General features: G+C 36.4%; 1 protein-coding gene across 13 annotated transcripts in view; it reads left to right on the plus strand.

Moving 5' to 3' along the window:
* Nucleotides 1-27,935, plus strand: part of LOC120782369 (casein kinase I) — a 131,459-nt gene that overhangs the window by 56,092 nt on the left and 47,432 nt on the right. For all 13 annotated transcript variants that reach the window (XM_040114679.1, XM_040114712.1, XM_040114634.1 and 10 more), the window contains exon 2: nt 14,211-14,428. In XM_040114679.1, the coding sequence (XP_039970613.1) occupies nt 14,211-14,428 (218 nt within the window). The remainder of the gene's footprint in view (nt 1-14,210; nt 14,429-27,935) is intronic.

The following is a 27,935-nucleotide window of genomic DNA, read 5'->3' on the forward strand; positions in this document are numbered from 1 at the left end:
TCAAGAAATTAAACTAAAACGATAGATTGGTTGCTTAAAACATTGTAAGTTTAAAGGAATTTTTAGTTGAGATTGATTGTTTTAGGAATAAATTATAGAATGCCTCAGTATTGAACTTGAATATATGGAAGTTTAACCTAATCTTCCTTAGAGGTAGGCAAATATCAACGCAGCTTGTAGACTGGTTTCAATAAAACTCGGATTAAAATGGTTTTATATCTACTTTTTTATTTTGGCTTTCTACAATTAAAATTGAAATTTACGATCTCTATGACTTAGCCGTCTCTCTGTTTGCCTATATACATACATGTATATGTGAGCTAGTTCCTCAGCTTTAGAGCTAATGGTCTGAAATTTTGTGCAAAGAAGAATTTATCTCTCCAGGAAGCTGCTCTTTTGTCGAAACCGCCGATATCGGACCCCTATAGCTGCCATATAAATGTGGATTGATCAGCCAAATCTTGTCCTTATATGGAAAACTTTGTTATTTGAAAAGATATCTCCATAAAATTTTGCATAGATTATATTCAAAGATAGCGCTACAATCTCCAAACATATTGTTCCGATCGGACCACTATAGCATATAGCTGCCATACAAAGTAACTGATCGAAATCAAGTTCGTTTTTGAAAAACTTGTTTATTTGATAAGATATCTCCACAAAATGTTGTATTGTTCAAGCCAGCGCTATAAATTCCGCAGAATTTATTTAGATCGGATCACTATAGCATATAGCTGCCATACAAACTGATCAATCCAAACCTCATCCTTATGTATATGGAAAACTTTGTATTTTCTAAGATACTTTCATGAAATTTGACACATAATATCAGATAAATGTACAATCTTCGAGCTAATTACTCAGATAAAGCCATCAAAATCAATTTAAGTCGCTTTTTTGCTATAAAAATGCACCTGTGAAGACTGCTAAAGCTTCCGTGCGGCCAAAGTTAACGTTACTCCTGTTCCAGCTTGGGTTTCTATGAATTTTATTCATAATTTTTCTCTAAAAATTCTCAAAATTAACTAAGTTTTCTAATATCAGTCCATGACTTAGCTCATTCTAAATTGTGTTACATTCAAAGCCACCACACGGAAAGTGCAATATGTCACTGGCCCTCACTTAACTAACCACCCTCGTGTGTCCCGTTTCTTTTATCGTCAAGCCGTTGATCGCTCTTTGTGTGCTACCAGTCTTGAGTAGCCAATGAACCCTTCCGTATCACCTACCGTTTAAAAGTTCCATCGATTATTTTACTTTATTTTATTTAGATATACATATATGTATGTATTTTTTGTTGTAGCTAACTAACCGGTTATTGCATGCCACTTTTGCGGCAACACTCCTTTCTACAAGCACAACGCTTCAGCACGCTGCAAGGCATTTTATGTATTGTTTAGCTATTGTGAGCCGCTTTATTGCCCGTACTCTGTGGCGTGTATTAGTTAAAGAGCACTTTAATGTACTCGCACGAGTCTTGTTGCAGTTGCAGCATATGCTCGATGGACTGCTGTGTAGCACACACATACATACACATATGTCTATGTATATACATATATTTAAATATAAGTATGAGCAAGCATGTGCTGTCAGTAGTTCGATTGTTTAGCTGTCGGCTTTGGCTTTATGCGCTCGAAGTCGATTTTTATGCTGCCTCATTGCCTGCAATATTGCTTGTGTTGTGTTTAATTTTTCAACATTTTGCCATATGGTGTTGTATATTATTTACAGATTACAGCTTACATTGTGTATACATATAATATATGAAATTCTGTGCTGCTGCATGCTATTAATTAATGCTTCACTCACAGCAGCAGTTCCTGTTGATTGCTGCTGCTTTGCGGTCACTTTTTCAATTTCCACCAAAGTGTGTGTGTGTGTGTCTGTGTAGTTCTCGCTTCATGGCTTCATATTGCCACTTTTCATGCGCCTCACATTGACCGTGTTTTCCGTTTTCTTGTTTTGCCATTCGCTTGTTCTAAATGGAGCAAACTCCTTTCTTTTTCACCAGCATTTCGTTGCTCTATTCGCCGCTGCTAACGACAGCTGTGTTACTTCTGCCACAAACATACATACATACATACATCATGTCTACGTTTATGAAAGTTGCATGCAGAATTTCAATGCACAGCGTTGCATTTGGCGGCTGTTTGTGTGTGCATATGTATGCCAGCATTTAGTTTATGGCCTATCGGCACTCAAACGTTCGTTCGTAATGTCAAGTGAACGTTGGCAACCCGATTTACTCGCTGATCAATGACCATACCGTCAGCTAAAGCGGTCAACTAAAATTTATGACATATTTTGCGTGGACTTCGCATGCACTTTTACAATTAAAATTTAACTGTGTTACTAATTTTTTAACGTTGTATTTGCACAATGCCAACTATTTGTGTATTTTGCATATAAAAAGACATTAATAAACATTTAATCACGCTTTGAAAGTTTCGCTTGCGTTTTATTGTCACTTAAGGGGTTACATGGGTTTCTTCGGGTAAAAACGGCCTTTTTTCAAAAATTTTTTTTTTCATATAAAAATTTAAATATTTTATTAGATCTTTTGTTGTTACAAACAAAATTTTTGAAATTTTTGGAACAAATTTTTTAAGTTCGAGACCATTGCGAAGCCATTTCCGGTGACCCTTAGGAAAAGAGATGCGCCCGCGTTGGCAGAATAACTCGTTACGAAATTATCTAAACTGAAAACTTTAACCTAGAACTTGGACGAAGGAAAAATATCTGAAAATTGTATTTTTGGCAGACATTAATTACCAAAAAATGAAAATTTCAGTGAAAATTTCGCGCCATTCGTTTTTTCAAATAGTTGTAATCGAAAAAAGAATCCTTGGTCCAAGTCTTTAAGAATTGTATCTCAAAGACCTGTGTAAAATTGCATGAAGATCGGTTGAGTTTTCACGAGAAATCTTGCCAAACGACTTCAAAAACGCAGTTTCGAGAAAGACGCCTGTAAAAACGGCGCACTTAGCCTAGCTAACCTCGAGTGCAGAAGTTCTCAAGGCTGTATCACCGAAACTATTACTCGGATCAAGTTGAAAATTTAGGACAATATTCTAGATTTGTTGTAGAATTTAATATGACAATAAAAAAAACCATTTTTTGAAACTCGTTTAACCAAAAAAACGCTCTTATCTCCGAACCTATTTTCGGGATCAACTTCAAAGTTTCGCAAAATATTCTCAAATATCTGTACATTCGTAAGATAACCAAAAAAAGAAAAGAACTTCCGAAAAACACAAGTGAATTTAACGCCTTAAGTGCTCATACTAGTTTAGAGTCTTCAAAAATTACTAACTTTGCCAACTTATTCTGCAAGTGATGAAAACCGAATCTTTTAGGCGTTTTCAACCAATATTAGAGTTTATAAAATATTTTTGTATTGACATTTTGGTACAAAGTAGTTGCTACTTCATTATCATATTCTTCTATAGCGACCTTCGAACTTTTCCATACCATTTTTGTTGTAAGATTGGCCTTTTGGTTATTACCGTTGTTGCTGTAGCGACAGCAGACATTCCTGATGTAATTTGGAGGAATGCTGCCGGTTAGACAGTGCTTGGCCCTATAAAAATCGGGGTCCGTTACGGTTACGCAGTCCCGATTTCTGCGCTAACGGTCGATTATTGTTGCTAATTGTTTTTTTTTTTTAGCGAAGCATAAAAATTGAGTGTTGAGAACAGGAAACAATTTTAGGTGATGAAATCCGTACCTGGAATATATTACTACAGATAGCGGGGCCCCGACTATGTCGATCAGCCTGAACCCATTTGGGAATGTTTCATCATGGAGGCTGAATTTATCGATCGTTGTGCCAAAGATACGTTCTTTGCTCACCCTGGCCAAGCACGAATTTGACATTGTGGCGGATATGCTCCACTGTAGTAAATGTCACAAAGACCTATTCGTCTCAGTCCTTATTTCGTCCATCCCACTTCCAGTACGGCGGTGATGTCAGCCTTTACTCTATTGAGGACATCAACCACATTCCCAATTAAGGCACCGGACATTCCACGTTCATGCTCTTAAATCATAGTCCTTATTATGTTTGTTGGGAGGAGAGTTTCCCGAGGCTGTTGTTTAATTTTTATTGGGGGCGTTTTTTACTTGGCGGGTTCCAAACCCAGCGCACAACTCTGAGGAGGCATGGTACGACTTCTTCCTTTAGGGACCAAAGAATACTTGGTCTGTGGTTTTTGAGTGATTTGTGATATTTTATCTTTTCAATATTTTTCATTATTTTATATATTTATTTAATTGCTATTTGTTCTTAACACTGATTTTTTTGTTTACACCCGCAACATACTTTCCACTCCCTTCAGTGCATCGCTGTCATTCTAATCGGCTTAAATTGTTCTTTATTCTGACTGCACGATTTTGCAGTCACGCTTTTCGAACTATTCGCTAGCTGTTGCCCAGCAACATGTTGCTAAATACTTATGTGTATATTACTTACCTATTTATATACCCTCATCCATGCAGATAGCATGTCTGATGATATTTACAACGACATAACCTTGTTTAAGCTTCCGATAAATAATATATTTGTGAGCGTTTCATACATTTTCTGTGCCCTTTTAGTGTAATGAGATTAATATTCCTCTGTTCGGCAATACGCATATTTCTGTTTATATTTTCAGTTTTCTATGCATCACTTATTTTATATTTTTATACCCTCGCAACAAAGTTACTAAGGAGAGTGTTATAGTTTTGTTCACATAACGGTTGTTTGTAAGTCTTAAAACTAAAAGAGTCAGATATAGGGTTATACATACCAAAGTGATCAGGGTGACGAGTAGAGTTGAAATCCGGATGTCTGTTTGTCCGTCCGTCCGTCTGTCCGTGCAAGCTGTAACTTGAGTAAAAATTGAGATATCATGATGAAACTTGATACACGTATTTCTTGGCTCCATAAGAAGGTTAAGTTCGAAGATGAAGAAGAAATCGGCCCACTGCCACGCCCACAAAATGGCGAAAACCGAAAACCTATAAAGTGTCATAACTAAGCCATAAATAAAGATATTAAAGCGAAATTTGGCACAAAGGATCGCATTAGGAAGGGGCATATTTAAACGTAATTTCTTTGGAAAATTGGTCGTGACCCCGCCCCCTACTAAGTTTTTTGTACATATCTCGGAAACTACTATAGCTATGTCAACCAAACTCTATAGAGTCGTTTCCTTGAGACATTTCCATATACAGTTCAAAATGGAAGAAATCGGATAATAACCACGCCCACCTCCCATACAAAGGTTATGTTGAAAATCACTAAAGGTGCGTTAACTGACTAACAAAAAACGTCAGAAACACTAAATTTTACGGAAGAAATTGCAGAAGGAAGCTGCACGCAGGTTTTTTTTTTAAATTGAAAATGGGCGTGGCCTCGCCCACTTATGGACCAAAAACCGATTTCAATGAAATTCGGTATATAATATTTTCTTAACACCCTGATGTCATGTACGAAATATGGGTGAAATCGGTTCACAACCACGCCTTCTTCCAATATAAATTTATTTTGAATTCCATCTGACGCCTTCTGTGTATAATACGAGTATAAACATTAGGAACCAATGATGATAGCGGAATAAAACTTTACAAAAATACGGTATTTGAAAAATATGTAAATGACGTATAATGAAATCTCGATTATCACTTTATCATGCGAGAGTATAAAATGTTCGGTGACACCCGAACTTAGCCCTTCCTTACTTGGTTTTTATTTGTTTTAAAGTACAAAATGTGTGAAAATAATCATAAATTCAGGACGAATTCACTTTTGCTCGATATGACCACCTTTTGCCTTAACTATGGCCTTGAGACGGTCAAAAAACGAATCGCAAGCTGCCCGAATATGGCTTGCCGGTATTTTGGCCCACTTACGGACAATGGCTTTCTTCAGCATCTCGAGACTGGTGTATTTTTTACTTCGGACCTTGTTCTCTAAAATGGCCCAGAGTGAATAATCCATTGGTCTCGGATCTGGTGAATTCAAGAGCCATTGTGTGGTCGTAACGAAGTTCGGAACGTTGTTTTTCAGCCATTCTTGGTTCACTCGCGCTTTGTGAGACGGTGCTGAGTCTTGTTGAAACGTCCATGGTTTGCGACCGAAATGTTTGTTTGCCCACGGCTTCAAAGCAGTCTCCTGAACACTTTCTCGATAATATTTCGCATTTACTTTGACGCCAGGTTCGATGAAAACAATTTGAGAGCTCCCATCTGCGGTGACAGCGGCCCAAACCATTATTTTGGGCGGGTGCTGGCTCCTGGTAGCCAACCGATGACTTATAGCCCTGACAGACGACAGCACTAATATGCATTAGCGGGCTTAATTTACATTTATTTGCGCATTTGAGCCATGTGAATGCAAGTTTGTAATGAATTTCGTGCATTTGGCTGAATTAAGTAGGCAACATTGGTTAAAAATTACAGATTTTTGCTATTGTTTGACAGATGTCGCTTGAAATCTGCCGCCTTGTTTGTGTTTACAGCTTCAGAGGTAAACAGTTTTTATATTGCTAATTAAATTATGTGCAAGTATATTCACAAAAACAAATTTTAATATTTTTAGATGGCAGAAAATAAACAACGCACAGTTTGCCATCCATTTTTCCAATATTCTTCACTTTTTCACACACTTCCATTTCACTTTTTGTTTTAATAAATAATCAAATTTCACTATCAGCTGTCAAAATGCACAAGTCTGCCGTCTGTCACCATAAAATTTCAATGCGCATTAGCGTTGCTTAAAGCGCATTAATTTATCTCGTCTGTCAGGGCTATTAGATTCTCGTATGAACGGTCGGTCAAGTAAAATTTTTTCGTCAGAAAACAAAATTTTCGGAATTTGACAGCTTTCGGCCAAGCGAAACAACTGCTTCGCTCTCTCAAGTCTTCCTCGTTGCTGCTTCGGTGTGGGATCATGGGCCTTTTGGAACTTGTAAGGCTTGACCGTGAGCTCATTTTTCATTATGCGTCGGATGCTGCGGTCGGATATTTTCAGTTCTTTAGCCATTTGATTGACACTTCGTCGTGGATTTCGCTCAAGTCGCTTCTTCACTTTCTGAACCATCTCACGTGTCGTTCAGCAAAATTATTAACAGCTGATTCTAATGCGACAGCTGCGCGAACGGTCTGAAGTTGGCTACACTTCGAGTGCCGAACCCTGTATTTGTATTTTATTTTTATTAACTTTATTTAAAATGATATTATTCGTGATTATTTAATTTTGTCTTAATTTTTGATTCCAGCATTTCTCTTTCTAATTTTATTTTCATTCATTTTCATATTACTTTTTTATTTTATCTTTTAATTTTTATCATTTTAATTACTTTGCCTTATTTTAACGTTTGTCTACTCGCTATATTCTCTTTTTGCCATGCGCTTTACCTCAATTTTTGTTTTTGCTATTGTATACTTCCATGTTTGTTTTTCTGCGCTGTTGCATGCATAATTCTATAAGCATTCGCCTTCGCTAAGCTTGTCACATGAATATTGAATAGTTTTACTTTTGCAACAACACGCATACACTGCCAACACGAGTCACATGTACATACATATGTATGTCATTTGTGTCATGCACCAACCCCCGCTGTGCGCTGCACACTTGCACACTAGCACACTGGCACGCAGATCAACACCATTCAACACTACTCGTGTTTTTTGTGTTAATTGTAATCCCTTTCGTTTGCATTTTAACGCAATTAAGCGTTTTCGCACAAGCGCCTGCACATGCGGCAGCGGGCCGCGTCGAATCTCGCATGTCGCACAAAAAGCAAACATGAATAAAAAGCACTAAAAACTTTACATACAACCAACATGTGCAATTACACATTCATACTTAAATAATTGTGAATTTTTTATCGCTTGTAAACACATACATACATATTCATGTGCTAAGTGCGACTGCGCTCCACCCTCTTCACTTGCCGCCTGTGCGCTTGCCACACTTGCCATTGTCGCCGCGTTGTGGCAGCAAACAATCGCCATGAGTCATGCTGCCTCCAACTGTACTGAACTAACAAAAAAACTCAAGAGAAGAAAAACCACAACTCACATGTGTGCGTGTGTGTGTGTGTGTCGGGTCTCACTCGCGTGAATGGCAAATATAGTCAAGTATGACACTTTTAGCGCTTTTTGCGTGGAACGCGGTTTTTCATTCGCTATTTATGGCTTCTATTTCATGACTTATTCTTCGTCATTTTCGGCTTCTGCTTGGTCACCAATGTCCGTGTGTGGCGAAAATGTCATTGTCCTTTGGTTGCCTGTGGCCTACAATGTGCCAACAGTGTTTACATATGTTGCTACAAGTTCATAAAATGTCGCTAAATGTTGCATGGAGCGTTTCGCTTTCCCGTCATATTTTCACCTGACTATTATTCTGATTTCTCTCTCTCTCTTTCTTATACTCCTCTCACTTGATTTCTTCTTTCTTATGATATTTCTTTATTTTTTATTTGCAAGAATAATTTTGATTTTTTTTTGAACGTAATATGTGACGATTATTGCTTCGATATTTTCCGTTCAACGCTTTTCAGCTGCTAACATCGTAAATATAATTTTTTTCTGACTTTTTCGCTTCGTTGATTATATAGAAAATATTAATTATCCTTTAAGTTAAAAAAAAAACTCCAATCAAAGCATTATGAACCCTTTTTATGAAGAACTGCCTTCTGGCTTAAACCGGGTATTATAGGGTTTCTTCTCAACTGTTGCTGCTTTCTCCACCTGGTCTTTCCAAAGGAATGGCGGTCTTTGTCTTGCTCTGCTTCCCCCGGCGGGTACTGCGTCGGATACTATCAAAGCTAGAGTTTTTTCATTCATTCGGCCGACATGACTTAGCAAGCGCAGCCGCTGTCTTTTAATTCGCTAAACTATATGTCGTCGTATATGTCGCACATTTTCCATAAACCTTTCTCTCGAAAACTCGTCAGATGTTATCATCGTCCATGCCTCTGCACAATATAGTAGGTTGGAGATGATGGCTCACATGCAGAATGTAGCACCTTTTGCCAAGAATTATTCTGCGTTGGATTTCGAGGCTGATGTTGTTGTTAGTGTTAATGCTGGATCCAAGATAGACGAAATTATCTACGACTTCGTAGTTATCACTATCAATAGTGAGGTGGGAGCCAAGTCGCCAAGAGTAGATTGAGAAGTCGCGCGATAGAGACATCCTGTGAGAGCTTGGTATTGCTTACCGTCAGTTTACATAGCCGTATTAGTTTTGCGGAGATAACAAATTCTGGCATGGCGGCATAGAGGCAGTTCCCTTTCGTGCTGTCGAGGGTGTCTTTAAAATCGATTAAGAGGTTGTGTGTGTCGTGTATCTTCCTTTCAAGGGTCTTTTTCAAGATTTGGCGCATGGTGAATATCTGTTCAGTGTTTGATTTTCCAGCTCTGAAGCCGCACTGATCCAATAAGTTTGTTGACGGTGGGTTTTAATTTTTCGCACAGTACGAACGGTCGTTGGCGCAGATTTTGGAGTCTCCGTTTTTATGAATCGGGCAGAACACACTGAAATTGCAATCGTAGGGCATGCTTTCGTCCGACCGTATTCTACAAAAAAGCTGATGCATGCTCCTCATCATCAGTTCTACGCTGCTGTATTTGAATAGCTCGGTCGGCAATCCATAGGTCCGCCGCTTTGTTGTTCTCCAGACGGGTAACTGCTATTTGAAATTGTTCTTTATGGTCGGTCGGAACGTCTGCTCCATCGTCATCGATTAGATTGATCTGATTTAATTGCCTTATTTGTAGAAACCTTAAAAAAGTGAGGTTATGTTTGTGGCAAGAGTACTCTATAGTTTTTGAAATCATTATAATTTGTTTTGTTGTTTCGAGAACTTCGAAGTCTATAAAAAGAAAGTACATATTTGGCTAATAATAATGCATCCTGTTATCTATTAAATTATGGATTAATTTTTTTTAAGTGGTATTTATGCCTTACAACAAAATCTCTCTAAAAAAAGAAAGGACCTTTTTTATTTTCATTTTCTTAACTCAAAGTAATCACAATAACCACACAATAACTAAATTATTATTTTTTTTTTATTTCTCTTCCCTTTTTCTATCACAGCAAATTGCTCTCAAGCTCCAAATTTTTTTCTGCTGCGGCGGTAGAAACTCACTTCACCTCGCTACTAAGATTGCCACTAACAAACCATTTTGCTTTCGCTTCTTTGCATCTTTCGTTTTTGTCCATTTCATAGCTTTCCAAATTGCTCTACAAAATTTTACTTTATATTACTTGTCTGCCTGTCAATGCTCATAATTCAGAGCTACATTCGTTTGTACTCGTACATAACAAAGCTGTCTGTCTGCGAACCACTTTCCCTTTCCTACTTACTTTGAGTATTTTTTGGAGCATCTACTATGCCATGAAGGCCTAAATCTTTATCTGCTATGTTTTTACATATAAAATACAGATTTTATTTGTACATTTTGCTCAGCCATTGTATATTGATTTTCCGCTTTATTTGTCGTATTTACAAATGTGCTTTCCTGCGAAAATCTTCTCATATTATTTTAGGCTTCATTGCATGCATCAAATTGCCGCCAGTTTGACGAATGTTTCTGCGCCATTAATTTGTGAGCATAATTATTTGTGCTATTTGTCTTAAATTCGTATTTTTGAGATCTCAATAAATTCTCGAACAGCTGTGTACCGTCCACTTTTTGTTTATTAGTCATGTTTTATGAGATTTCATTTATCATGCAAATAACTTTGCTGTCGTTATGTAAAACTGCTTGCTAACAATATCTGACTGACTGTTGGATATTTTGGTGTTAAGTAAGGGTATAGTTTCAGTGAAAAGAACTATAAACTGCTGGGTGTTTGCTCATAACTTTTTGAGCTTCTTGGATAATCAATAATTCTCTCTGAAAGGTCGAGGTGGATGTAAGCAAACAGCATAAAATAGGCTACTTTTTCGATTTTAGCGTAGTTGTTTTCATTTTATGTTCCCAACAATTCTCCCCCTGTGCCCGCTATTCGTCGAATTGTTAAAAATTTCGAGCGTACAATTGCTTTAAATAATGTTTAAGTGCCAATAAGACAAAGAACGGCTCGAAGTAATGAAAATATTGCTGCCATTGAAGCAAGTGTTGCTGAAGACTAAAAATTGTCGATTGCAAGATGTTCTCAAGATTTGGGTTTGCTTTAAATCAGAATCTGACGGATTTTGAGAAAGGATTTGGGCTTGTATCGGTATAAAATTGTTCACACTCAAGAACTAAAGTTTGTTCTTGAAACAACTTGAAAACTATAACGATTTTTTTAAGGAAATCGTCTTCTCCAATGAGGCTCACTTTCACCTGAGTGGTGGGGTAAATAAACAAAACTGTCGATACTGGACCACAAATTATTCATGATCAACCGTTATATTTATCTAAATTGACAGTTAGGTGCGGTTCTTGGTCTGGTAAAATCATCGGTCCGTACTTCTTCATGACGGTGATGACACCGTTACTGCCAATGAAGAGCGGTATAAATCGATGATAACCAATTTTTTATGGCCGTGGTTAGAACATGACAACATCCGGTTCAAACAAGATGGGGCTACATGCCACATACCACTTGCAACAATCTAAATATTGCGAAAAAAGTTTGGAGATTTGATTATTTCAAGAAGTTGTGATATTGAATGGCCTCCAAGATGTTGTGATTTAACACCATTCGACTACTTTTCGAGGAGTTACTTGAAGTCATTGGTGTTTAGCAATAAGATCAGAGTCTCTTCAAGCTTTAGAAGTCAGCATTGAACGTGTTATTCATGATATACGACTTAATTTAGTGGAAAAAGAACTCGAAAAGTGGAGGCCATTTGAATGATGTTATATTCAGAACTTAATTGTATCGATTGTGCTTCATATTAAATAAAAAAAATTGAATTTTCTTAAGAATTGCTGTGTTGTTTTTAAGAAATTATATTATTGGAAAACCCTGTATTAGCATATACTATGTATTGTAGAGTCTGAAGTATTATTCTGAAGCATATTTCTTTAAAGCTAATGAGATTTAGTCCTTCGAGCGATATTATCATTATCATGTATTTAAATTTGGCTAAAATTCTGAAGCTTTCCGGACTAAATTTTTCCCATTTTTTCTTTATACACAAAATTTACATTTTGAATGTGGATTTTTGCTGTTTTTTCTATACAAAAGTTTATCCCTGAAGTTGGATGTATGAGACAACCAAAATACGTTCAGAACAAATTTAAAATATGTATTTTAATATGTGATGATGTCTATAGTGAATTCCCTGTGAATCTATTTAAATTGGTACAGTTGAGGAGCCACTGTGAACCCAAGCGCACTAAAATTTGTAGAACTTTTCGCCATTGTACGGCGTTGCTTTCTCTTCGATCATGAGTATATGTGACCTGGTCTACGAAAAGGGAGCTAACGTGCGAAAACTAGTTTTCTGGGAAAAGCTGTTAAAAATAATCGTCAGTTTCTCGTTATCTCATTAATTGTTCTCCTTTTTTTTGACACCTAAGCCCCCTTTCCGTAGACCAGGTCACATATAATAACATGTGTTCCAAACGAAAGTTTGAGAGCTGATGAAATTTTGACAGCCCAAAAACCACTCTCCCTTGCCAGAATTTCTATAGCTCTCATAATAGCGCGGGTATTTATAGTACATATGTACTATATTTTAGTGTTACAACTAAATGTATAATTACTTCTGACTATAAGACGTGGTTGCAAAACTAGGTCTACCAAATTTCTACAATCGCAAAATATACTGGTTCAGAAGCCTTTGAAAATGGCAATAATTAAAAAAAATACATAGTAAGGTGTAATCCATTTGAAACGAAAGGCGAAATAACAAAAATGAAGAACAAGATAATTTACGTGCGGCGAAGTCGGGAATAGTGAAGAGGGGAAGAACGGGATTGAGTTTTTAAGTGTTAAAAATGGTTTATCTCGATTTTCGGCAAAACTACGAGTCCTATAGAAAAAAGTTGAGTGGCAAAGTTGTTGGTAATGAAACGAACTACAACTTTTGCATCAACAAGATTTGGACTAATCTCAAAATTTATGTGAAAAATTCAAATACTAAAGTTTTTGGTTTTTTTAATTATTTAGTATACAATTTTTTTTTTCATTTTCTTTAAATTATTTTTGCTTTCATTTTTGTTATTTTAGCTTTATTTTTGAGTGGATGTCATCCTAATTGTTTTTTGTTTTTTGCTTTCAAAAATTATATTATACCCAGTTCTAAAATAAATGTTCAAATTATTTACATTTTGCTTTTAAAAATTATCTATCCTTTTCTTAAAAAAAAATTTTCCAATTATTTACATTTATTTACTTTCACTTTACAAAAAAGCGCTTCGCCATGAACAGCAACTCCTGTAGTTGTACTTCAAGTTGAAACAAAATTTACTTTTCTTGTACTATTTCCATTTTGGCTCATAAACAAAATCAAAAAATAACTGTTCGGTGAAAGAAAAAAAACACACCTATAAAACACAATTTTTGGCATTTGAAATTCGATATTAACTCCATGTCGCGTCAATGGAAGTTTCGACAGGCAATGTGTACGTATTTGAAACCAAAACCAAATAATTAAAGCTTCTAACCAAATTACATACATACAAACCGCGCTTAATTGTGTATAACGGAAAAAACTAAAACCAAAAAAAAAAAATAGAAAACGAATAAAGTAAACATTTATAAAGAGAAAAAATTAGAATTTTCAAAATTTTGAACAAGGCGAAAATCAAAATTTCAATACTTAATGTCAATGTGTAATAATTGTGCGTGTGTTGTTGTTGTTGAAAGCGCATAAAGCATGGCGCCGAAATTTCTAAAAGATATCCGGAAATATTTGTACGTTTACTGTTGCCACAAAAATGCCGTTAACATGAAAACAAAATACACATCTGCATTTCGATACATTTTTCAAAAATATTGAGAATGCATGAAACCGATAAAAGTGCCTATAAAAGCAATTTGGTGAAGTTGTTTAAGCGCAGCTGGTAAACAAACACCCGTAAGCGGTTTGTGTACCGCAACTAACGGCAACTTTACAGCAAAAAATATAATTTTCATTTTTTTTTTATAAAAATTGTTTAAAAAATACATTTTTTTCAATAACCGCTTGCTTTGTTGCAAATTAATTCTTATTACAAACAATGAAAGTTGTGCTAATACATACTCTTCTACTCTTTGTTTTTTGTTTTTGTAGTGGTGGTGGAACACAGGCTGCTGGAACATCAGGTACCGGTGGTGGTGGCGGCGGCGGAGGTGGTGGAGGCGGCGGCGGAACGCGTAACACAACCAGCTCTGGCAACATGTATGCCACCCGCCAAGCTGTAGGCGCCTCCACGGGGGTACTTATGGTCGGACCAAATTTTCGTGTTGGTAAAAAAATTGGCTGTGGTAATTTCGGAGAACTGCGTTTAGGTGAGTACCAAACCGATATACAAATAAACCAAAATTGCTATCGAAGCAGAATAAATAGCAAATAAATATATAAGAAAATAAATAAAAAATATGCTTATAACAACCACCGGCTGCAACACTGAAAGGCTGTCATACTTATGTACATACCCACAAAGCTCATTTAATTTATTTGCAGGAAATCGGCACTTAATTTAAATTGACAGTTGTATGTTATGCGTGCATCTGCGACAAGATTATGCCATTATTTTTGTTTTTTCGTAATTTTTTATTTAAAAAATACACACATACAAATATAGCCGTTGTTGATGCTCATTATTCTGCGCTTAAAATAAATATAATATTGCCTATAATAACAGCCATCTAGTAGGCGGACTGATTAGTTAGTTAATTAGACGCAAAAACCCAATGTCGTCTGTCTTATCGCTATCAGCAGATCTACCTATGCTGCTTATTTCGCTCTGCTGGCTTATGCGCTGACTGATTGATGGTCCGATAGGCAAGTATTGGCTTTCTAATTTAGTTCAATCAAATGTACTTATTGACAACTAGACTTATTTGCCTATTTTAGTGTTGATCCGAACAATAATATGAGGTTGTTGTGATAAATGGGGGGAAAAAAGAATATATTTTTCTACACGATTTCGTAAGTGCACACTTCGAGGTAATTTTTTATTTGGTTTCGCCACCTCTTACGAATTGCAAAAGAGCGATTTCCCTGGAGGGCGATATTTTACTTGTCAGTGCCAAGCTTTTGTTTTATGTTTGAAGTCAGGAAACCTCATCCCTAAATAAGATACTTTAACAAACTCCTTAAAAATTATTTTTTTCTGGGAGAGTACTGTTCTTTCAACTTGATTTATTTCCATTAATCTTACGAAATCAACTTTAAATCAAATACTCGACATAAGACCTTGACTATTACGGCGCTTCAATGACCTTTAAACTTATAAATTTCTCCAAGATCCGCAATAGGAATGTTGTTGAAATCTTATTCGGCTTAAATATCATATGTTAGCTTAAGTTAGAATAGATTCTCCATCTTAGAGCATGGACGCCAATAAGGCAATAACCTGTTAAAAGCTTTTCAACTAGTGAGAGGCAAACCCTACTTCAGCCAAAAGATCAATAGATCTCTTGCGATCAATCTTTGGCCAAAAAGTTTTTGCTCCGGAGCAGTAGATCTGCTGCTACCTTTAATGGCAGCAACCTCTGCTTGGAAGACACTGTAATAGTCAGAAAGTCTGATGCTGGAGAAACATTTTCAAGGTATCCAAGATAAAAGTGGGTTCCAAAAAAACTTCCTCAGTCAGTGACAGATTACCTAACTTCTGCTTCGAACTAGAGCAATAAAGGAATCTGTCTCGAGTTTATTTAAAATAGCCTGAAATAAAGGGTGGTCCATTCGAGGTTCCCTATTTTTTTGTAAAGTTCAAAATTAATTAGGAAATGAGGAATATTCATTATCATTTGAAAGAACACTCTTTGGCATTCAAGTTTTAAGATTTGAAATGTTGGCCGCGGTTGCGTCTCAGATGGCACATTCGTTGAGTCCAATTTTCCATGACTCGTAACTTGCGAGTGATATGCGTGACGTTTTCACTCCAAGGTCTGAATCGAAGTGGGGGTGTTCGTATAGGCTTTAGACTTTACATATGTATCTCCACAGCAAAAAGTTTAACGGTGTGATATCACACCACCAATTGTGGCCAAATCAATCGGATCAAAAAGTGAAATTATATGCTCACCGAAGTGAGTGTTCTCTCAATAAATCCATGGATTGATGCGATATGTGGAAAGTGACGCCGTCTTGTTGAAACCAAATGTCGCCGAGATCAGTAGCTCCAATTTTAGGCATCAAACAGGTGGTTATCATGGCGCGATAACGGTCGCCATTGACGGTTACGTTCTCACTGGCATCATTTTTGAAGAAATATGGACCGATGATGCCACCGACCCACAAACCCCACCAAACGGATTTTTTCTATATAAAATGGCAGCTCTTGAATATCTTTAGGTTGCTCTTCGTTCCAAATGCGGTAATTTTGCTGGTTTACATACCCATTGGGTCAGAAATGAACATCGCTGAACAAAATTTAGCTCAAAAACGTCGTATCCTCTTGGAACTTTTTAAAAGCGGTTTCAGTTCTTCTACAAGCTGAATTTTATACGTTTTGAATTTAGGATCTCATACGTCAGTCAGAATTGCTGCAAATGTCGAATGTCGGTCGAATATTATCCAGTAATGAATGCTGGGTTTCAAGATAGGTGATGGTGTTGCGAAAAGTAAGCTCAGTGACCGATTATGTTGACTATGCGTTGAGCGAAGCGCAGAACGTGAATTTTCGTAATAAAGTTGAACGATTTGTATTTGTAAACGTTGTTTATGCGTAAGTCTTTCCATGGTGAAATGCCAAAAAAAGTCTATTGAAAGTTCCTTTTTTTGGATCACCCATTAGATACCTCATTTCAGTGACATTAACTTTTGCTATTTAATTTAGTAGTTCGTTTATCACTAGTTTGTTCGATTCGTGGCTCTCCAATAATCATTCACATGCTGCAAGTGGAAAAAATGGCTTATTATAAATAACAATTACTCTACGAATACATTAAGTACTCTTAAAAGTTGAACAATAAAACTGGCATATGTCTGAGAGCCCTTCCCTTTTCACTATCATTACCATTGACAGCTGCTACACAAGTTCTACCTATAATTTTCACTCCATTTAATAAGGTGTTTGACTTGTTTGACTGACTGTCTTTAACTCGTACTTTGTTCATGATTTTCTGTTGTTCAGCACTGCGTTATTTCTTGTTTGCCAGCAACCTCGTTTCAAGCTGTTCATTTTTTTCGTATTTCCTCGTTCTTTGTTTCATTCGAAAGTTGCGTCTGAACTCAAATCATCTTGCATTTTATTTCTTTTTAATTCTCGTATACCTGTTTTCACAGCTGTTCGTGTTGCAATATGCTTTTATGTGTGCATTCTTTTATTACTCATTTGCTTATTCCAAGAAGCACGAAAATCCATGGCTTTTCGATCTTTGTCTGTTGATCTCTCATGCGGTGTCACATTTTATTATGGTTTGCATTGTGTTATTCAAATAAGTGATGTGGCTTTTATACTCTCTACTTGTAAGTAGATACCGTTACTTCTCAGTAAAAATTACTAAACGTGTGACAAGCGGCTTAGATTGAACTTGAGTTTAGATAATCTTAAATTTAAATCAAAGCGTTTATTTCATTTAAGCTTAAACAGCTCGGTGTCTTTAGACAAAAGTATTTGTCTTGAGAGAAAAGTCTTCTGCTTTCTTCTTAGAAATATTTATGTTTACTTATTTAGCAATTAAGCTGTTAGTTCTACATACATTAAAGTATTCAGCAGTCCCTCATCAAGTCATCTTCAGAAACATCTATTCAACGAAAATTACTACCGAAATTCTTGGAGTTCAAAAATTTCGTATTCTCTTTATAAAAATGTGTTCTAATGAAATAAGCAACATCTTTAACCATACATATCTTTCTATTCGAATACCTGCCGTCCGTCCGCTTACAAGCATGGTCGAGCTCCGAGCACGTATTTTAATACCTACCGTCGTTTTTGGTTATAACTTCTTCTTCCCATTAGTATTATTAGGGTTCCGTTTATCTGCAGTCGAACTCCGACAAGTAAGGTCGAGCTCTGAACGCATATTTGAACACCTGCCATCGTTTTTGGTTATGATCTCATGTTCCTATTGGTATTATTAGAGTTCCTTTGATCAGCGGTCGAACTCTGGCAAGCATTAGTAGAGCTCAGAGCGCGTATTTGAATACCTGCCGTCGTTTTCAGTTGTGATCTTATATTATTATTAACGTTGCGTTTGCCAGCGTTAGAACACCCTGGGATGGTCCGCCTTCTCAATTTACCTCGCCTTCAAGCAGATGTTCTTTGGCTACCAGAGTATACTTGGTCTTAAGATCGGAAGTCGTGAGCTGTTCGAGCCATATGTAAAATAATCGTTTCTGGCCACTCCCAAGTGAATGGCAGTCAAAGAACTTTCCTCACTTGCGTGAACTTCTACACATGACTCCATTCTCTAAGAAGAGTAAGACTTCCACTCCGTTGGAAAGACCAGGTGGCATCAAGCAGCGAAAAGGAAGAAGAACTGGCGGGCTGTTGTAAACTCGGCTATAAAGAAGAAGAAGAAGAATAATAATTAAATCTCCGCCGTATTTGTTCAGTTCGGATCACAAAAGCAGCTAAATCTGTCATACAAACTGAACTATCGGTATTAAGTTCTTGTAAGGAATCTTTTATAACTCTGAATGCTACTTCAGCTTCGGTGCAAGCGAAGTTTGAGATTTTTCTTTCTTTTAGCAAATTTTACAGAAAATAGAGCAACGATTTAAAATAAAATTTGTAACCTCAAATATTCTTCATTTTGATGTTCGATGAAATCAGCTTATACTATTTGAAATGAAAACTCCTCGCTCATATAAAATCCTAAGTAATCATTATGAAGAATATGAAAGAAATGCTTCAAAGGCAATTTGCTTGTAATTGCAATTATCTAATTATGTTTTCACTCATGAAAACACATCCAAATCAGCTTATAAAACTTGTAATTCATTTCAAGATCGCGTTGTCACGATCAACGAACGTTTATTGTGTCCAATGCGATTGTGAAATCAAAGCAATTGCCAGCAAAAAAGTAGAGTGACAGCTTAAATTGTCGTCTTTCCCACACCTATCACACAAATTTTTCTTAATATTGAAGCTCACACGATCACACAACGCGATCGCTAATTAGATCACAAAAAGTAGTGACTTAGAAAGCCTTAAAGATCAAATGTCTGCTCTAACATTACTATACAAATCAACATTACTATGCTGAAAGTAAATTTTCGATTTATTAACAAAAATATCAGTTTGAAAATATTATGACCACGATCACTTTTGTACATTCCTCGCGTAAACACTGAAACTTATTAATATTGCACAAGAAATAACGTAACTTTAATGATTCTTGAATATGAATAACTCCATTTACTGCAACGGTTTACCATTTTTGATCGTTTTTCGTTCTGCAAGTGATCGATCACACAGTAACTCATACAAATAGTGTGACCCTCTTTCCACCACATCCTTAATAATGCTTGAAACTATCAAGAAATACATTTATTAAGCCACAATAAGTTTGCGTTTGTACAGTTAAGCCCAAAACCAGTTTTCAGAAAGCGTTTTTTTTTATCATTTTTGTTTTTCCGCAAATTAATCTTTTGTGGTGTTGCTGTCGATCCATAACACTTGATCATATTTCATTTTGCCCCCATTCGCCATTTTATTTATGCAAAAACACAATTTATCTGTGCTTGGTGTCCCTTTTACTAAGCTTTTATGGCTTTATTTAGTTTCAAGAATACGGTTTTTTTTTAATTGTCTTACATTTATTGAATATAATCGATGCAAACCACTGAGTGTTGACCAGTATTTATTGTTTAGGTAGGGTATGAATAATGGGTAACGGGTGTTTCAGTGTTGCTTTGTGGTTAAAAAAATGGTTTTATGGAGGTGGTTTTTGAAATTGAAATCAAATTCATAAAAAGGTGACTATAACGTGTCTGCCTGAATTAGATCAAAAATTTTTATTTTCGCGTAATATATTTTGGATGTATAAAATTAAAAAATTCCTTATTAAGACCCTTAAAACCGCTTGAATTTCAGTAAAATATTACTAAGCCAGTGGGACTTTTTAGAATCGCCAGTGAGATCGAACATTAATTATAAAAATACTCAATTTCCTTCTACCTTTCTATCCGTATATACCCTAACCAGTCTCTCAGATTTTGAGATCTATATCTGAAGCTTTGCAGACGTCATGTTCTCGTCCAAAACTTGCTCATTTGTCGGCTGATCGGCGGCTTTTTTTTTGTTTTAAATATTAGTGACATAGATTGTTGTTCCGAGAAAGAGAGAGACGGCAATTTTGTATTGAATTTGAAACTGCTACTGAGAGTTCGTTGTTGTTGTTGTTGTTACGTGTACCTAATCCTCGTTAGGATGATAAGGATTAGATAAATTGTCATCAACGTCATCCAAAGGTTGGCCCAGGAAACGTGCTGTTTCGATGGGGTGGACCAAAGGGAGAAGAGCGTTCGATGTGTAGGTTTAGCAGGGCATGCAAAGAGTGTCATGTGGGGACTCATTGCACGCTGAACAAAAGCTTGATATGTCAGCAACTTTTCTGGATAAGTTAACCTGCTACAGTATCCAGAATGTTAACCTGCTACAGTATCCAGAACGGATCTGCGCAAGGGTCACTCTCTTTTATTACGCCAACTCGAGCGCTTCGTCTGGAATGGGTGATGGTTCGACTCCAAGTACGCCATTCACTGAGAGCGAGTCGGTGAAGATGTTAATGGCTCCACTGTGAATGGCGGTCAGTGAATGTATGAAGATAGTTGCGTCCGAAGTCTGGTCGGCGTATTGTTAAATGTCGTCAACGTAGTTGAGGAAGGACCTCTTGATGCTCCTCGGATGCGGTTCCGCTAAAATCAGGTGACTGCAGATATGATTTCTGCGAAAGCATCCCAGCTCCTTAACTGTGAGACATCAAAAGGTGTGTAGAATTCTGACAAGTCTGCAGCTTCCTCGTCTGCATTTCACTGCATCCTGGCGACCATATTGGTGCGGTGTAGTTAGGGACCGGCCGGCCGATTGCCTTGTATGTTGCCAACAAGGTTTCTTTATGTTTTCCCCATGTGCTGCCGGCTAGCTCGACATCTCTCGCGCGTCCGTTCGAATGATTTTGATGGATATTTTGGGTATGTAACGCGTTCTTGCTCGACTCGTCCGGATAAAGCTGAATTGTTTTCAAGAAGAGTATCGCAAACAGGTCTCTTTGGATATACTTTAGGGTGCGAATTCCGATCTCACATTCATGGAGAGTATTGTAACTGCAACTGAAACATGGGTTTATGAGTTTGACATGCAAACAAGTCAACAATCATCGGAATGGAGTGAAAAAACGAGCCAAAACCAAAAAAACCACTCCAAAGCCGTTCAAAAATCGAAGAGGCGTTAGTTTTTTTTTTCGATATTCGTGGTTTGGTGCATCATGGATTTTGTTCCGGAGGCGCAATAAGGAGCTCTATTTGGCCTTTGAAGCGTTCGCATGAGAACATCTGTCGAAAACGGCCGGAATTGTGGAAGAACAATTCATGTATTTCACACGATGATAATGCACCATCGCATCGAGACACGATTGTGACCGAAGTTTAAGCCAAAAACCGCAATGAGTACCATCGATCAACCACCGTATTTAGCAGATTTGGCTCCAAGTGATTTTTCTCGTTCCCCAAACTGAAATTGCCGCTTCGTGGGACCCATTTTTTGGCGCTCGCAGAGATGAAAATTCGCTGAAGGAGCTGGAGGCCAGCCCAAAAAGTGTTTGAGGACTGGAAAGATCGTTGGCATAAGTTTATCAAGCCTAACCTGAAAATGAAATATTGTTAAAAATGTCAACAAACAAATTCTCAACAAAATAGTATAGAAAATTGCATATTTTTTTACCATTTTGGCGGATCAGCCAGCTAACATAACCCTTTAAGTGCTAACATTTATATGTAATATGTATAATACATTCATATGTATATAACTACATACAGAAATATATTCAGTGCGCGAAACATTTACTCAATCGGCACCAGCGGCGCCCAAAAGTCAAAGCACCAACAAAAAAAAAATCAGCAAAAATAACAATACAAGTTACAAACTCTCAGCCGGTAACATAAATGCTCACAGTGCATAAGAGTTAATATCAGTATGCGAGTTTATGCATACATACATATGTATGTTTATACAGTACTAGGTGCATATGTGTGTGCAGCTACAATATTTCTTTTGGCGCTTTTTCGCAACAGCAACTGGGAGCAGCTGTTGAACGATCGATCGAAATGATCTTACTATGTTGTATTTCATGTCGATTGTTGTTCTTCTTGCTTTTGATGTTTTGGTTGTGTTGTTGCGGTTTCATTTGCTGTTATAATGTTTTTAAACCATCATTAATTGAAGTGCAGGTTGCTGTTTCTTTGTCCCCCATTTTCACAAAGTAAATATGTACATTTTATATATACATACATATATGTATATGTACATATCTTTATTCATATGTATGTATGTACGCATGTAAGTTTATAGCTACTACGTACATATGTATGCATTTGTGTGCATTCTCGCTTTGTCGGATGATTCATGCCAGCCAAGTTTGCCGGTATGAGTCGGCCCCATTGGTTAACCGATCTCGCTTGGTTGACTGTTTGATGTCGCCTGTGCTCAAAGTGGTGTGCATAAATGCGCATGTGTGTGTCTGTGCAATGTGTGTAGTACAGTGCAGTGAACACGCCTTTATAAAAAGCAAATCACAATGAAAAAGGAAAAACCTGAAGCAAACTTAACTTTTAAGCTCTGCAATAAAATAATGGTAACAATTTGCAAACAACAACAACAATAGCAACGGCAACAACCGTTGTCATTTACTTGAGAATTAGCTTTTTTTGGCCTTTTGCTCTACCCATAACTCCAGGCCGCCAACGATCGGTGTGCTTTGCTTAAACTACGTTTTGTTATCTTCACAATTTTATCGCTTGTGGTTTTTCGGTTTGCTCTTTATTGTCTCACATCACAGTTACTATCTTTGTAGCTAGTATATAGTATGTTTGTTTAAGCGTTTTATTTTTTATTTTGTTTTTATAAATTATGTTTTCCGCATTTACTGATTTACCACTCACAATTACTTTGTTGAGTTCGGCCTGATTGGAAAATTGTAGATAACATACGATCGTTTAAGCAAAGTGAATGAAAAGTATAAAAAAGTAATGGAATTAAAAAATATATTGAGTAGTAATAACGACAAAATTCATACTTAATAGTTTTGTTAAGGCATCACATGGGTTTCCTCGGCTAAATAACAACCTTCTTTCAACAATTTTTTCTTATAAAAAAGAAGAAATATTTTTTTAGAATGTTTTTATTGTTACAAACATACACTATTAACAAAGAAATTCTGTAATTTTTGGAAAAAAATATTTTAAACTCGGCCATTGCGACGACATTTCCGGTGACCGCTCGGAAAAAAGATGCGCCCGCGTTGGCAGAATAACTCCTTACAGGATCATCTAAAGTAAAAAATACGTGTTTAGTTAAAACCTTAACTTAGAACTTGGACGAAGGAAGAAAACTGAAAATTGCATTTTTGGCGGATAATTTTACAAAAAAATTAAAATTTCAGTGAAAATTTCCCGACATTTTCTTTTTCAAATAGTTCTAATCGAAAAAAAATCCTTCGTCCAAGTCTGTAAGAATTATATTTCAAAGACCTGTGTAAAATTTCATCAAGTTCGGTTGAGTAGTTCTCGAGAATTCTTGCTAACCGATTTCAAAAACACAGTTTCGAAATAAACGACGTTTAAAGACGGCAGACTTAGCTTAGCCAGCTTTAAGCGCACAAGTTCTCAAGGCTATATCTGTGACACTATTACTCGGATCGACATGAAAATTTAATGCAATATTTTAGAAGTGTTGTAGAATTTAATAAGACAATAAAAAGCAATACAATTTTTTGAAACCCGTAAACCCATGTAACCCTCTAATAGACAACTTATCATTCTTGATCTCAAGCTATGCTATTTTAAATCCATACACTGTTTAGTTAGTCCTTACTTAATTTGACAGCTGTCGTATTATTAGTTTGTGAATTATGTCATTCTGAGTGAAGCAACTTTTATTATAGTGAAAAAAATAGATAAAAAGGAATTTCGTGTTCGTTTGAAGCATTTATTGTTGGGGAATAAATGTTGCTGAAAACGTCGTTTGAATTGATCAACATTATTTGGACTCTGTCCGTCACCAGAATTCAGAGTGGACTGCACACGATGAACCAGCGAAGAAAACGGTATAAGCGTCTGCATTATAGAGTTCTAAAACTCAACAAATTTGCTGTTAAAACAGTTTCTGTATTCTAGAATGATAAGCATATAATTGTATTTTTTAACATTTTTCCAAAAAGCTTGAAAATAAATTACAGATAAACTAAGCGCTTATATCATATGACCATTTGATCCAGAATGACATATAAAATAACATTTTCACGGATTTCAATGGAGTCATGGCGCGTTCCCCCAACGGATTTTTCAGTTTCGAAAACTGAAACAAGTCACAGGAAGCCAAGTCTCTCTAATACAGTTATTTTGCTAGATTGTGACGTAGTGAAAAATCCATTAATCTTCTCTGGAACGATTATATGGTGAATCAGTTTACGATAATCATAGAAAAAGAAGAGCGCCATCTTGATTTCTGACCGACTTTGACGTGTTTTTTTTTCGGTCTGTCTTCTTTTGGATCGCCATTTGTTGGATTGATCGCATATTCATAAACCCCCGTTTCATTTGATAAATGTAGGGTCCTTAGCTATGTTGTCAAGCTTCGCTTTTGCTACCTCCACATGACGCCGGCTTTGCAAAAGATTCAAGAGTCTAGCACTGACATGCTTCATACCCAAAACATTAATAGTCCAGTCATTCTAGTAAGTAATAGGGTAGGTATACCCTACCATATGTAGGTTTTGAGACAACTTTAGGGTGTCAATATACAAGTATTTACAGACATATAAATGGGTATATCGAATTCCGAGATTCTTACCTAAGTTAAGATTAAATGGCTGAACTGTAACGAAAATGTCTAGCCATAAGAGTGGTTAAGTTCCTCTTCCACCTCTTTGATACATGAGATTCAAATGGACAACCTTTCTCTACTTGTATATGACTCTTATGACCAATATATAATTGTATAATTTGCAAATCTCTCCGTTTTCGTAAAGTAAAATCGCCTAAATTCAGATTAACCATAATTATCGCTGTATCTTGGTGATAGGATCGCATAATACCTTTTCTTAAGTAGCTTTGCCAATACATAAATACCTGATACTACTTTTTTTTTGAAAGTATGTATTAAAGTTTTGGGAAGAAAATGTTACTACTTCTCATATGGTTTATGAAAGAAATAAGTTATAGGGTTACAAGATAACAGTGTTCTAACTCATAAGTTATTGTATAACCGTACATTTTTTATACTTTTTAAGGGATGATTACCGCGTAATTGAATGATAAATTTATGTGCAAATATTTTTTCGATAAAAATATTACTTTTTTCTTTCAACACAGTACCGCTGACTCAAACTGGAGTTTCTTTTTATTTCTTCAATTTCTTTTTGTGTCGCTTCATCATTCTGTTATCACAATTACGTAATTGTGTTTTATTATATTAAATGATTTGTCGTAAACAATTATGAATTAACATTGGTATTGGTTAGATATACATACATACATACATATACATACATATGTATGTATGGTATCTATATAGAAATTTGTAGATTACTAATTTTTTTCTGATTTTGGAAGCAGTAATTCCGTTGCTATGCTGCTCATTGTTGTCGCTTTAATATCTTTGCACCATCCAGTATTCTTTAGTATAGATGATGCTGTATATATGTACGCATATACTTATATACAATCTTTCTACCTCATTCATTTAAAACCCACACATGCTCATTACTTTTTCCATAATCTTTAGTAATTTCGCTTTGCTTCCATTCTTATGCTTAATTAAAAGAGATTTTCCGGCTTTGAATTTATTGTGGTTTTACCTTTCATCATTTGTCTTCATTCAACGGCACTCATTGAGTTTTCAATCCCCAAGGTACCTGCACTCACCGCTTTACACCCCTCCCTAACCTCACTTTCACTCTTTTTTTTTAGCACTTGCTAGTTGCTCGTGTTCTTTTGCATGTAATCTTCGTCAACAAAAAAGGTTCCGTCAAATCCTATGAACTGTCGAAAGTGAGCTTAAAGTACTTCAGATATTCTCTAACTTATCCAACGAAGCAGTTATGTGCCGTTGATATTGTTGTGGCGCGTTCGAAGTATGAAAGCATGCTGTCCATAATCGGTTTATGTACTCACTTTATTAGAATTTCAAGAACATCTTGTTGACGATTTTAATTAATGACGTAAATTTTAATTTGCTTCAGCACCGAGACTGAGAGTAGAACTTAGGTTACGTCTAAGTCGTACCAACGAAACCAATAACTGTGTAGTGTTGGTGAAACTGAATCCTCACGCGATTAGACTTGAAATTCATGGTTTAGTTTCAATAACATATTTATACAAATTTAAAATAGTCGTAATCGGTAATCGGTAATCGGTTTATCATTTTGTGGATAATAATTGTGAAATATATATATTAAAATATCTAGGTCGCCGATCGTAGATAAAGGTTTGTTTGTAAGGCCTTCGACTTCATAGACAACAGATTCTTATGAAGTAGAGTAGTGCTCAAAGATATGTGCCAATATTTGGTATGTCACCAAAAGATTTTCATGAATACGTCCATGCCTCTGCACCATATAGCAGCACGGTGAATGACTTGTAGAGTTTGGTCTTTGTTCGTCGAGAGAGGACTTTATGTCTCAATTGCCTACTCAGTTCGAAGTAGCACCTGTTGGCAAGAGTTATTCTGCGTTGGATTTCGAGGCTGCAGTTGTTGTTGGTGTTAATGCTGGTTCCATGATAGACGAAATTATCTACGACTTCGTAGTTATGACTGCCAACAGTGACGTGGAAGCAGAGTCGCGAGTGCAACGACTATGAACAACCCTAACTTTCACCTAAATTGACAGTTTGGTAAGGTTTTAGGTCTGGTAAGGTTTTAGGTCTGGTGGAATCATCGGTCCACACTGCTTACTGTTACTGTCAATGGAGAGAGGCATACAGCGATGATAACCAACTTTTTATAGCCACAATCAGAAGAAGTTGATCTCGACAACATCTGGTTCCAACAAGAAGAGGCTACGTACAACAATCGAATTATTGCGATTGTGATGTAGTATGGCCAAGAAGTTGTGATTAGTACCATTATATTACTTCTTATTGTGTTATTTGAAGTCATTGGTCTTTAGCAATAAGTTCGGGACTTTGTGCTGTCCATTGGATGAGTTGAAATCGTTCACTTTAGAGCCAGCGAGTGCCAATTTTGGTAGGTGTTTCGGATAGTTATACCGTTGAAAAACGATATCTTCTTCTGAATAAGCTCACTGATCCATAAAGCCTATAAATTGTACTGAAAATTATACAAAAAGTGTTATTTTTTCAAAATTCCAGTGATCTTAGCAAAGGACCAATGTTCCACCAAGTGAAACGCCGCCATACCATGAGACTGCCTCCATCGTATTTTAAAGTCTGTCGCTCATGAGTTCTTTGAAGATTTTCATGTGGGCGTCGACAGTAGTAATGTTTGTCATCCGATTGAAAGGAAGCTTTTGATTTTCGTTTCATCCGACCAGCTAACATTTTTCCAGTCTTCCACAGACCAGTTTTTATGTAATAATATTTTTATTAGACAGAGCAGGTTTCTTCTGTTTAACAGCGGCCACAAAACCAATTCTTTGAAGACTTCTTCGAGCGGTCCATTCG

This window comes from Bactrocera tryoni, chromosome 1 (genome assembly GCF_016617805.1).
Source record: "Bactrocera tryoni isolate S06 chromosome 1, CSIRO_BtryS06_freeze2, whole genome shotgun sequence".
Classification (NCBI taxonomy): Eukaryota; Metazoa; Arthropoda; class Insecta; order Diptera; family Tephritidae; genus Bactrocera; species Bactrocera tryoni.